The following is a 13,591-nucleotide window of genomic DNA, read 5'->3' as shown; positions in this document are numbered from 1 at the left end:
TTGAGACAGTCTCTCTGTGTAGTTTTGGTACCTGTCCTGGATCTCACTCTGTAGACCAGGCTGACCTCGAACTCACAGAGATCAGCCTGGCTCTGCCTCCCGAGTGCTGAGATTAAAGGCATGCACCACCAACGCCCAGCTGACTTGTGAACTTTTAATAAATATTTACTATAGACCCACCCATATCTGAAATTGTGAACTTTTAATAAATATTTACTATTGACCTACCCATATCTGAAATATCAGAGTGTTTTTGTGTGCATGTGTGTGTGTATGTGTGTAACTTAAAAGGATGCAATGTTACTGAAATTTCAGAATGAAGACTTCATTTGGTTTCCATGGCTGTAGCTCATACTGCCTGAAATTATCACAGTGAACAGTTGGTGTATCTTAAGGATTATAATGAAACTCTGAACAAGAAGCAAAGAGAATTTGGAAGACAAATAATTTGTCAATCTCCCACAGCCTCCATTGATGTTGGTTCATCTTGGTTGGAGTGATAATGTGAAACATAAGAAACAATGAATTTAAAAAAAACAGAAATTTATTTGAAACAGAAAACCAAGGATGACATGGTTCAGTGCAAGGATTTTTTTCATCTGAGAAGAACTCATACTCCTGAAGAAGCTCTGTAAAATGACTGAAGTCCATCAGATCTCATCTTCACTCTGCAGAGGAAGCAAAGGGTTATCGGGAATGATCAGATGGATGATCTGGATTTGTTCTTAGAAGGGCAAATTCACAGAAGGTAGACCTCAGAAAATGTCTGTAGATTGAGACTATATAAAGATACCATCACACACACACACACACACACACACACACACACACACACACACACACAAGTACAAACAGCAAAATTAAAATATAACTGTTTGGCACAATTTTACATACATATTCAACTTCTTCTGTGAAAATTTCACCATCAATACATACTCCAAAATGTAAATAACATGGATTGAGTCAGGTGGGTGGAAGGTTGGACAATACGTTTCTCACTGCTTCTGTTAAATTAGGACTTAAGTCTGCTGTTTCAGGAACCTATATAGACCATCACTACTGACTGGTTGCTGTTGCCTAGCAGACATGATAGAGCATTGAGCTCTTCATTTTCTTCAGTAGTTTTACTGAACATGAGGACACCCCAGATTCCTTTCCTATATTCATTGAAGTCAGCTTTGGCTATGTTGATTTTCTATTTTGGGGTATTATATTATTTAGAGAGAGAGATAGAAAGAAGGGGAGAAGGAGAGAGAGAGAGAGAGAGAGAGAGAGAGAGAGAGAGAGAGAGAGAGAGAGAGAGAGAGAGAGAGATCTGTGCTATATGTTCTGTTACTCTAGAGAACCCTGACTAATAGGAGAGATTCTGGTAGCAGAGAGGTTGAACCAGTGAGTGTGGTTGAAGGATCAGACCAGGAAACAAGGGAATGTATGAAAGGTTAGCCAAAATGAAGCATGTAAGTAAAAAGCTATATGGAAACCCATGATCTTGCAACCTAAGTAATAATTCTAATAAGGACAAGTAGAAAACATATGACATGAAAGGATGGGGGTGGGCATAGGGCATTTCAGATTAAAAGTTTAAATGTGTATCAGGATAGGGTGATGGAGAAAAAAGAGAAAATAAGGGATAATCAAAACTAAGGCTATATAATGGAGTGTGGTGGTATTGTGTTCACCAAAATATTGTGTACCTTAATAAACTTACCTGGGGTCAGAGAACAGACAAGCCACTAGTTAGTCAGTGATAGCACACGCCTTTAATCCTAGCATTCCAGAGATAGAAATCCCTCTGGATCTCTGTGAGTTCAAGGCCACATTGGAAATAGCCAAGCATGGTGACACACACCTTTAATCCCAGAAAGCCAGCCTTTAATCCCAGGGAGTGGTGGTAGAAAGTAGAAAGATATATAAGGCGTGAGGACCAGAAACTAGAAGAATTTGGCCTGGTTAAGCATTTGGCCTGGTTAAGCATTCAGGCTTTTAAGCAGCAGATCAGGTGAGAGCCATTGGGATAAGGACACAGAAGCTTCCAGTCTGGGGAAACAGGACCAGCTGAGGAAATGGCAAGGTGAGATAGCTGTGGCTCGTTCTGTCTCTCTGATCTACCAGCATTGACCCCAATAACTGGCCTTGGGTTTGATTTTATTAATAAGACTCTTTAAGATTCATGCTACAATGGAGCCTTATAAAATCTCACTAATTTGTAAGCCAATTAAAAAAATATTTTAAAATGAGCTTGAACATTTGTATCCTTTATGTTTGGACAGTGCTGCTTCCAGAAGATGTCATTATTATATGGAAATCTCAGTGCCAGAAATGGCTTACTTTCTTACTACCTGTTGATTAGGGAGGCCCCAGAGGCATTCAAAACAATACAAATGATTGCTATAACTCTTAGTTGCCATTTCAACTAGACAGTAAGACCTTCTTGCTGAAGACACCATACACTTTGGCATTAAGACATAGAGAAATGAATCTTGAACTGGTGGGAAAATCCTTGCTTTCCAGACTTCCTAGTACTGCAAGATGTTATGCAGGCTGATGGGGAAGAAAAGATATCAATAGTCCCATATAGCACTGGACCTTGTGTTTCAATACTGACTTATCTGGCAAGATGTGTCCACTGGTGCAATGATGACCGTGGCATGACTATGGGGGTAACCACTGCTTCGTGACTGGATCTGAGGCCGCAGGAAGAATTTATGCCTGATACTGTAATTCTTGTCAAAGCCCAGGGAGGTCATAGGTCCTGGTCAGCAGAGTAGATTTAATGTTTTGCTAATGATCATGGTGTCAAATTCTCTTCTAAATATTTGTATTTATAGTCACTAATTTGTGAGGTTATCAACCCTGGCCAAGGAAGTTTACCCCTTTCCCTCCCCCACAGTGGGTTGTGGTTAACTCAGGAACATGGAAGTATTTAAAGTGTTGAGAATACATGACTGTGAGTCCTTATCCACAGATGAGGCATGCATACCACTCACACATATGCCCACAGGCGCCCTAAACCTAAGTAAACATCACAGAAGTGGTGTGGGTATAATGTAAGAGATGGAGTATAGAATGTGGGCTGTCTGTTGCAAGCACAAACCCAGAGCAGCTATGGTTGCTCACACAAGTTCAAGCCAGTTAATAATTCCAGCATGACTGGAGGTAGCTTCTCAGAGAAAATCTTATGTAGGAGACAATGAGATAGAGATGCTATCTTACAGTTGACAGGATGGAAGCAGAGTAGAGTACAGATTAGATCCATGCCAAGCAGCCCTTCTTGGGACCCAAACACATGGGCACCACGGAAATAGTAGGATAGTAAACAGGAAACAGTACCATAAAAAAATCATTAAAATACCAAAAGCAGTGTTTTATACCCAATTCACTAGACCAGATCAGACTTTGTTTATCTGATAGAAAAAAAAAGATGAATTTATCAGGGACCTTGGCCTGGGATGCAATTTCAGAAACTAGTAAATCCCATGGTAGGGATAAAGACTATGGATTAAAAATGACAACTAAATACGTTAGTATCCTTCCACCCCATTCATGCCACTATATCCAATGTTCTTCTTTTGATTAAAAAAAATCAATAAAATTGAGAAGATTTTTTTTCATACTGCTTTGTCCTTCCTAACATTCCTTTTTTAGCATCCACTTAGCTTGCTTGCCAAGACTAACTATCACTTATTTGGAATAGATCTCATATCACAGAGATTCATAACCACTAGTGAAGCTCCAGTAACTATTTCTGTGGCATAATGGCCTAATGCTTAGCCTTAGACAGACAGGTACATCAGCCCTCTGCAGTACAGGGAACAGGGTTGGTAGAGGAGATGGAAAGAATGAAATAGCCAGAGGAAGGGGTGGAATAGTATGCAGCAATTTCCTCCCAATCAAAGCATCCATCTTTTACAAAAGCTCCTTAGGACTCAGAAAGTCCTAAATTAAAGCTTGTCAAAACTCAGAACATTCTAAAGTAGGTCTCCTTAATACTCAAGAAACAAACAACTCAGAAGCCTCAGGAAGTCTCTAAAACCGGCCAGGTGCACTAGGCTCTCCCATGCCCAAGCTTGTAGAAACACTGAGACCTGCTGAGGAAAAGATACAACCAAGATGCCTGGAAGAGGCCCAGACTAGGAGAGCTACCTATCAGAGATGTTCTGTGATTATCAAGCTGCATATAAATCATGCACAGATTTCAATGCTGGTGTGGGCATTCTATGGTGCAGCTGCCTCTGAGCTGTTCCTGCTCAGGTAAGAAACTTACCTCAAGTCCTATAGATGACCCCGATTAATTACTCCTGGTTTCAGCAAGGTAAGATTTGATGTGCCCTTACTTTTCTCTATCCTCATTTCTCCATGTGGTATGAGCAGATATTTGTTCATCTTTCCCCAGGAAGAGTGTCAATCAACACAACAGCACCCCTTCAGTTTTGGCATCCATAATACACATAATACATGGCATCTGTCTTCAGCCTACACTATTACACACCGGATGCTCTCCTTGATGGATGTCCACTGTCTTGCGATTGCCATTATCATCGCCATTGCAATTGAGGCTTCATATTTGTGAATGACCTTCATTGTCTCTCCATAGGTACTCTTGGCATGACTCTTATATTACCAAAATATGTTCCGAATTTGAGATGTAGCCTGGCTCCCTTGGACCACAATTGCATGAGCTTCTCTGCTGATCCAAGAAACTACTTTTCTATTATCTCAAATGAATCACAGAAGGGTTCAGCTCAGTGATGCTGACTGAAACCAATCCCAGCTGAGTTTTTTATATGAAGTCTGAACAGCAGACACAGATTATTGATCATAATAATATCACAGGCTCACATGAGTGGCTGATGCTTAGTTACTAATAAAGTGCACATTCTCTCTGAAACCTCATGAACTAGGCCTTCACAGTCTGCATTCCTCTCAAGATTCTCCTCTTCCAAATGTCCACTGTAATGGACTGTTAATCTTTGCCCATGCACTCAATGGCTTACCCAGGCCAAATTTCCAAAGTCTCCATATTCCTTCCCTTACATGCTCAGGGTGATCACAGCAAGAATCTCACCCTCAGTACCAGTTGATTCCTGCTATGGTTTAATTCCAGATGCAGGGACAAAACAACTTGCCAAAGATCAACTTAGTGGAAAAGGTATTTTTTAGTATACATCTCAGTTTTCAGTCCATAACTGAAGAAATGTCAAGAACAGAGAGTAAGCACAGGGATACTTTCTTGCCTGTTTGCCTTCAGTACTGTTCTCTCTCTTACACTGTTCTAACATTGCATATGGAATGGCACCAATGGCATGAACTGCATGGCTATACTATATCAAGAAACAAATTTGAAAGTCCTCCATAGCCAACGGAATAGTAGATAATATTTCACTAAAACTTTCTTCCCAGATAATCCATATGGGTCAAATTGACAGTCAAGATTAACTACCACATAAGAAAATAAAAAAAAAAAAGTTAACATTGGCAAAAATAAATAAAATTTCCTGGGAGTTTCATTCTTACTCTAGGAGAGTTCCAGAACTCCAGCCAGGTAAACATCTTCATTACAAATGTAAGTGATAAAGATTTGGCATGCCAGAGGCCCTTTTTTAATGACAGAATCACACAGGTCCCGTGCCTTGTCCATAACAGTGGCATTTACAGCTTTTATTCTCTCCATCTCTCCCTGGTTCAGCACTTTCTTCTCCAAAAGTTCATCCAGCAAGCCATTTATTGTCTCTGCACCCACTGAACAGATGAACTGCTTCCTCTTTGCCCTTAGGATGTTGTCTGTTTAAGGCAAAAAGATTTTTCAAGTCAAGAAAACAACCACGTGCCCCTTTCATGTTGTAAAGAGGACATAGCCTCTTTCAGACTGAATCAGTAAAATGTCTCTTTCACACACACCCCTTATCCCTTTCTTTTTGCTATCTCTCTTCTCTGTTTCCCCTCAACATTACACAGGAGCATATGGGGGAGGCAGGAGTACCAAGTTACTGTCTTTCTGTTAGAGCTCAAGAAGTATAAACGCTCATCCTGGCTTCACATGTTCTCAAATCAGATGAACAAAACAGAGAAATAACGATAAACCATTCTCCTTCGCAGCCTACATCTCTGTGAGTCATCTGACAGTCAAGCTGTCAGACTAGGGACACATAATACTTAAGATTGCAAAATGGCGCAGGATGCAAGTAAAGCACCATTTCCTCTCAGGCCTTGGCCTTTGCTTTCTGTGGCTTTTAGAATCTGCTGTGCAAATTTCTTCCACACAGTCTTCCCTTTCCCCAGATTCAGCTCAAGTAAATATCTGCAGAAGCTGCTGATAGCTCCCAGAAAAGCCCCCTTCCAAACGACTTATTCACCAAATTAGCCCCTTTAACAGCAGGGAAAACTCACCAGCCATGGTGTTTCTCTCCTACCATCCGGAGCTACTGAAACTGAAAGTTCGTTTCCACCAGGGCGTGAATGCAGATTGAGCAATAACCCCTATTCATGTGTGGGCATGCTTCCTTCCCTAATCAGACTTACTCGTCTGAAACTCAGTTTGACAAAGAGTCAACCTTGGAAATCATCTTTCCACAATACTTGGAATCGCTCCTGGTAGGAAGCGAGTGTGTTTCAGTCATAAGCAAAGAATGAGCTGGGACAAGGCTACAAGTTTAAGGCCGAACGGTTAGAAAGGGAAGATCTGTGGGATCCACAGGAGATGGGAACCGGAGTGCAGGGAAGGCTGCGCAGTTGTTCCTGCTGCAGAGCTGAGGATGAGACTGGAGATTGGAGCTGGGAGAGCAGAGGGAGAAGAGAAGGTCTCTGGCCTGTGAGGTCTGTGGGTTAGCAGGATCACCAGCTGGGGGAGGGGCTGGAGTAAAGCCAGGAGTGGCTCAAGGGAAGTTGGGAGGGGCTGCTCTGCGGGATCCATGGGAAATGTAGCCTGGGAGGTGGGACTTGCAAGGGAGGCTGCAGCTGGACTGTGCTACAGAGATAGGATGAGACTTGGGGATTGGATTGGGAGGGGAAGAGGGGATGGGGGAGGTCTTCAGTGGGCTTTCCTGTTTCCCTGGCTTACTAGGCTGGAGTGTTCACAGGGAATGCCTGCTGGTGTTGGGGCTGGGATAAGAGGATGAGTCTTGGAAAGGGAGTTTTGGGGAGAAGATCTTTGTGATCTGTTGGGGATGAGGACAGAGGGAAAGGAGAAGGCAGCAGGTTTTCTGCTACAGGGCTGGGGATGAGACTGAGAGTGGATCTGGAGGAGGAGAGGTGTGGATCCTCAGTCAGACCACTCAGTTTCCAGGCAGGAGCTGCCCTTGGGCTAGCAGGGCATGCCTGCTGAGGTGGGGGCTGGGACAAAACACAATGAGTGGGGTCTATAAGGACACATCAAGCTGAGCTGCTTGTGTCATAAAAACACAGCTCTCATCTTACAGGTAAAGAGAGGTTTATCCTGGAGCCATTTCTAGGGCCCAGGAACACAGACTTCAGTTACCCAAATCCCAAGTTCCAACATGGAAGCAGTTTCATCAAGTTTTTCGAGTTTTAGAAAACCAAGAAAGCCATAAATCCAGGCAAGTATAAAATGCATTGGTGAGTTCAGCAGATACACTGAGATGGGCAAGGCTTTGCTATAGTGCTAAACTGTTATCTGATGACAACAATCTCAGCTCTCCGATTGGTGAAATCTCATGTTCTCCAGAGTTAATAGCTTCTCGGGGGTCTTTATTTATTATCACTGGGTTCAGATACAGAGTGGAGCAAGGAATGGCTGTTGCAGGAGGCTAAAATTAGCCCAACGTAAACTAATTAGTCTCTGAACCTACAAAACTCCAATCTTTCCACAGAGCAGAAATTCCAATTGGTCCACCAGTCTCTGTGGATACAAAATTTTCTTCCAGGCGTTTTGTGTTCACATCCAGACATAGCTTCTTTGGGGGGATTTTCCTTCATACTTGCAATTAGATGACCTTAGTTCTTGTCCTCTTGGCTTTTGTTTGCTGTAATGTACATATTTAAGGAACATAAGCTTCTTTTAAAATCTTAAAAAGAGAAAGGAATGACATTCAACTATGCTGCAAACATGACTGAAGCTTCAATGGTGATATACACACTTGTCAGTCACATTAGAAGCTACAGTGTAGTGAGGAAGAGAGAGATTCAGAAAATCCACTTCGTGGAGCACTTTTGTCATGGAAACCCAGGACAATATAGAAGCTAGATATGCAGTATCAGGTAGTACCTGCAATGTTGGTAGATTGGGGTATACACCTGAAGACAGAATAAAACAATGTGCCATAGTTTGAGTTTCCAGTTGGGGTGTTGCCCTGGCTAGTTTTTTTGTCAACTTGACAGAAGCTAGAATCATAAGAGAGGACAGAACCTTAACTGTGAAAATGTGTGCATAAGCTCAGGCTGTAGGCAAGCCTGTGGGGCCTTTTCTTAATTAGATATGGGAGGTCTCAGCCTGGTGTGGGTGGAGGCATCCCTGTGCTGGTGGTCCTGGGTTCTGTAAGCAAGCAGTCTGATCAGGCCCTGGGGAGTAAGCCAATGAGCAGCACCCCTCTGTGGCCTCTTCATGAGCTCATGCATCTAGGTTTCTGTTCTGTTTGAGTTCTTGTCCTCTAGTTTTATTCCTGATGCTGTGACAAAACAACTTGCCAAAAATCAATTGAGTAGAAAAGGGATTTATTTAGCACCTCCTCCAGTTTTCAGTCTGTTACTGAAGAAATGTCAAGAACAGAGAGTAAGCACAGGGATGCTTTCTTGCCAGCTTTCCCTTAGTACTGTACCCTCTCTTACACTGTTCTTACAATGCCAATGGCATGGCACCACCCACAGTGAACTGCATCTGCCTATATCAATGAATAAATCTGAAAGTCCTCCATAGCCAATTAGATACTAGATAATATTTCATTAAGACTTTCTTCCCAGGTAATGTATATTGGTCAAATTGACAGTCAAGATTAACCAGCACATAAGACAATAAAAAAGTTGATGTCAAAGAAAGAAAGAAAGAAGAAAGGAAGGAAGAAAGAAGTAAAGAAAGAAAGAAAGGAAGGAAGGAAGAAAGGAAGGAAGGAAGGAAGGAAGGAAGGAAGGAAGGAAGGAAGGAAGAAAAAAAGAAAGAAAGAAACACTTAAATTTTCCTGGGAGTTTATTTCTTACCTTAAGAAAGTCCCATATTTCTTGCCAGGTAGACGTCTTCTTTACAAATATAATTAATAAAGATTTGACATGCCTTGGGCCCTTTCCGAATGACAGAATCACACAGGTCCCGTGCCTTGTCCATAATAGTGTCATTTTCCAGTTTTATTCTCTCCATCTCTTCCTGGTTCAGCACTTTCTTCTCCAAAAGCTCATCCAGCAAGCCATTTATTGTCACTTCACCCACTGAACGGATGAACTGCTTCCTCTTTACCCTGAGGATGTCATCTGTTTGGAGCACAAAGATTTCTCAAGTCAGACAAACAGTCCTGGGTTATCTTCTCATCACAAACAGGGTATGCCTCCTTTCAGATTTCATCAGCAAAATTTTCTGTTCACATTCTTTAACTTTTCTCTATCCTCTTTGTGTGTCTGACCACATTTCCCCTCAACATTACTCATTAGTGAACACAGGGCAAGGGATGCTGTCTTTATTAGGACCTCTGAGGAAACCATCCTTTTCTGTCCCATGTGTATTCAGATTAATAACATTAGAAATAATGGTAACTCATTTTCTTTGAGGGCAACAGTCTCTAAAACTCATTCCATTTCATTTGTTAGACTTAGGGTATTTAAGAGCTAAGGTTTCAAAATGACAGAAGGATGCCAGTGAAGTACATTTTACATCTGGCCCTGCCTTTCCTTCCAATGGCTTTGAGAATCTTCTGTGTACGTTTCCTCCCTACTGTACTCCATTTTCCTAAATGTAGCTCATCTAAACACCTACAGAATCCAACAATAGTCTCCAGGGACCCCGGCCCCTTCCCATGTGTATTCACTATGCCAGCCCCTTCCCATGTGTGTATTCACTACCCCGGCCCCTTTCAAAATAGGACAACTCACCAGCCATGGCTTTTCTCTCCTATCATCCAGTGCACCTGGAAGTATGAACAGGGTTCTTTATACTGAGGTGTGTATGCCGATTGAGAAATAACCATTGCTCATGTATCCTTTCATGCCCCAATTAAACTCACTCTTCTGGAGTAAGTTACCCAAGGAGTCAATTACAGAAATGACTCTTTCTCAACATTTCAAATAGCTCAGGGTAGGAGAGAATTAGATCAGATGGAAAAAGAAAGGAAAGACATGGTGATTGTTCTGTGCAAAAAATTGTAGAATAGTGAACTATTTTTGTGAATGTATGACCCATGTTCTAGTAAGTTTTTACTGTCAACAAAACTTAGAATCACCTGGAAAGTCTTATTAAAGGATAATCTATATTAAATTGGAAAGGGCATGTCTGTGAGGATATTTCTTGATTTTTAACGAATGAAGAAAGACATAGTTTAGTGTTGGTAACATCATCCCTGAAGAAAAGGTTCCAGAATGGCATAAGAGAAGAGAAAGTTAGCCAATGTGACACAAACTATCCTGTATGTGTCTTTTCTCTCTGCTCTTAGTTGTGCATGTGATGTGACCAGCTTCCTCAAGCTCATGATGCTATACTGTGCTGGACTGTAACCTGGAATTGTGAGCTGAAATGAGTCCTTTCTTTTCAATATTTCTTTTTGTTGCTAACCCAGAAATGAAACTCATACAATTCATAAGAGGAAATGAGAATAAGTAATAATAAATGTTCAAGTTTAGCAATCCAACAAAGTGGACAGCCCCAGGTGCCTGGAATATATCACTGCACTGAGAGGGTATTTAGCAGAAGAACCAGCTTTTACTGTACTGATGAGTCTAAGGCAGAGTGCCAGAGTGGATCAGTAACATGATCAAGATGTCAAAGAGCACAAATTTCAAAAAGAACCCTACAAATAATAGAACTGAGTACATAGCATTTACTGTCTTGTCTCTGCAGCCGAGCCAAATAAGGAAGGGTAAGCCACAGTCCTTATGCTATTCTCACTAGTGCTGCAGACAGGAGCTTATAGCTTTCACAGACCCTAAGACCATCTGGGGAAATTTATCAGAAACCTATAGCATAGTGTGGCATTATGCAAATGTTCACTACTGTATCCTGTGAATCACTCATGGTGCCTACATAAGCTCCTGGTGGTCAGTACAGTTTGGAGATAGCAACAGCTCAGGGCCTTATGAAGAAGCCAGACGTTTTCGTACAAAAACTTGGCCAATCTTGTTCAGTCAGTTATCAGGACAGACCTGCCCAGACTTGCACAATCACAGTAAACTGTTGAGAAGCCTAATCTACCTCTTGCAGTCAACCATGTCTAGTGCCTACCCTATTGTTACCACAGGAAGCAACAGGGCCACTCTTCCCAGAACCTGGCCCAGCAAGCCTCCTGGGATATAGCCAGGTAGTGCTTCACACCCTTTCTATACCCCAAAAAAACATCCCAGGCAACATCACCCACCCACACTAATGAGTCATCAAAACATCTAGGCTTACCATTCAAAGAAGTTTTGTTTATTTAGACCCCAGGAAGCAGCTGGACCGTGTGCAGCTGGCTTGGCTTTCTGGGGCATTTGCTTTAATGTTGGAAACTGCAGGGTTCCTCCTGAGTGATTGATGCTAGCTGGCCTTTGTGAGGATCTCCTTAAGAAAACAGATGACCAACTTCTACTACCACACCAGACACAGAGAATTTGCTGAACTAAGTTTATGTCTGAAAAAGGATACTAACTATTGGATATTTGGCACTCAGTAGTTGTGCTTATTACAGTTGACATTCTGGCCTGCCCTTGGGGACCCACCCTGCAAATTCTGAAGTAAAGCCTACTTTAAGAGAAAAACCCCTCATCCCCCTTCTCAGTTTCTCTCTATTCCCATGAAGCGCCACTGGGACCCTTCATCCTATCTGTAAGATTCTCCCCTTCCCTTCTGGCCATTTTCTATGAGTGAGGACTCATCTTGTCTCAACATTGGTTTCTCGAAGACACAGTACTGGCCACCATGTGTCTCAAGCTTTCAGCTCTCCTGCCCCATTCCTATGTGATGGCATATGGCATAGCTTGTGCCCACTCACTGCATGGCTATGGCCTTTGTATGATGGTCCATTGGCTATCTTGAGCTGTTACTGGTCCTGTGGGACACTAGAGGTCAGTTTCTTAGTTTCTTGGACCTCCTACCTTCCTGTGGAAAATGCACATAATGCCTAAATGCCTAATCCTTCTCTGTCTCTGTTTCCTGGTTTTCTCCTCCTGTGGCCACCAGTGCCATGATGCAGCCAGGGGGCCCCTCTCTCCCACACTGCTGCGTTGATGCTGTTGCCAGTACCTCATCTGCCTGTTCCACCTGCCGACCCAGCACAACCATTTTCCTGCAGCTGCCTGGTGCCTTCACCCTCCTGCTTTTGCTCTCAAACTGTCTCACACTGTTCTGTCTGTTCCCTGGTTGTCTCTCTTCTCCTTCCCTCTGCCGCCCCTGACACCTCTGCAGGTGAGCCAAGCAGAGCCACGGTCCTCCCCACTCCGACAGCCATCTTCCCTCTGCTGCTGCCGCCACTACTAAGGCTCAGGGGCTGGCCACGTAAATGTGTTTCTGACTTACTTTTAAATGCTTCAGTTTATCTTTTCCTTATCTGTTCAGTTTGTCTTGGGGAAAAAACAAAACAAAACAAAACAAAACAAAAACACCCAGGTGAACACGTGGTCAGGCACCAGAGGGTGATCACATACTCAGGCAAGCACCGTCTTAGATAATGTCAAAGTGGGACAAGCCATAAGACCTCACTTCCCTCTTTACTAAGGGCAGCAAAAAGTCACTTCCTGTCAGTGGCTCAAGCATGGGCAGGGTGCCTGGCACTGAGCTGTCTGTACCAGGGGTGGGGCAGTATCAAAAAAGCTCAGCCTTGCGCCAATGCATGGCACAGATCCAATCACAGCCTGGTGTCCTTCCTCCAAGGTCACTGATTCCCTCTGCGGCTCTCAGGCATCAGTGGAGCCACATGCTAGCGATATGGCCAACTTGCCAGCTTATTTTATAGATTAAAAAAAAAAAATCAAGACTTCCTTTTCCTAAAGCCACTAGGTCTCTCAACATAAATAAATGATTTAAATGCTTCAGATTACTTTCTCCTTCTATATATTAAGATTTAAAATTTTCAGATTTTACCATTTTTAATCATTTTTAATAATTTTTAATCAATTTAAACATTAATAGAGTTCTGGTGCAGTTTCAGTCACAAACTCAAGATGTTGGATTTTCTTTGGTTGTCTTCCAAATATAAACTTATGGGTATGAGTCTACTGCTGTTTTTCAGATGTCCCACCCCTGCTCCAGATAAAGGAGTTTTCCTTGCCCATCTATTCCCGAGAGGGTATTTTTGTCTCCTCGTCTCCCTTCCCCAATTACTAAGACCATGGGACTAAAGGTTCCAAATAAGTTCGTAAATTTTAACTTTTGTCTCTGGTCTATCTGCCTCAGCAGGTTTCCACTTGGCTGGCAGACACATCCAAGCATCAATTGCTGACTACACTCTGCTCCAAAGGACGATGAGCT

The 13,591-nt window shown here is 42.5% G+C and overlaps 2 protein-coding genes across 3 annotated transcripts; both read right to left on the bottom strand.

The window, feature by feature from the left end:
• Window positions 1-526: 526 nt before the first annotated feature.
• On the bottom strand, window positions 527-6,844 carry LOC107402052 (caspase-1-like). Of its 2 annotated transcripts, none has more exons than XR_013052593.1 (3): window positions 6,388-6,844; window positions 4,265-5,781; window positions 527-668 (listed from the first exon to the last, which is right to left on the bottom strand). XR_013052593.1 is itself a non-coding variant. In XM_016002323.3 (3 exons), exons 1-2 carry the CDS (start codon window positions 6,392-6,394, stop codon window positions 5,516-5,518), a joined length of 273 nt encoding a protein of 90 aa, XP_015857809.1. In that variant the 5' UTR covers window positions 6,395-6,843; the 3' UTR covers window positions 527-668; window position 5,515. The 2 variants fall into 2 exon arrangements, 1 of the variants encoding a protein (XP_015857809.1); XM_016002323.3 differs by having other exon boundaries at window positions 5,515-5,781; window positions 6,388-6,843.
• An 851-nt stretch (window positions 6,845-7,695) lies between these two features.
• Window positions 7,696-10,060, bottom strand: LOC107402049 (putative caspase recruitment domain-containing protein 17P). The gene is made up of 3 exons (XM_016002314.2): window positions 10,030-10,060; window positions 9,148-9,414; window positions 7,696-7,979 (listed from the first exon to the last, which is right to left on the bottom strand). Exons 1-2 carry the CDS (start codon window positions 10,034-10,036, stop codon window positions 9,149-9,151), a joined length of 273 nt encoding a protein of 90 aa, XP_015857800.1. The 5' UTR covers window positions 10,037-10,060; the 3' UTR covers window positions 7,696-7,979; window position 9,148.
• Window positions 10,061-13,591: the final 3,531 nt, after the last annotated feature.

This window comes from Peromyscus maniculatus, chromosome 7, assembly GCF_049852395.1.
Source record: "Peromyscus maniculatus bairdii isolate BWxNUB_F1_BW_parent chromosome 7, HU_Pman_BW_mat_3.1, whole genome shotgun sequence".
NCBI lineage: Eukaryota > Metazoa > Chordata > Mammalia > Rodentia > Cricetidae > Peromyscus > Peromyscus maniculatus.
The sequence above is the reverse complement of the archived record's forward strand: the minus strand, read 5'-3'. Positions and strand labels throughout refer to the sequence as shown.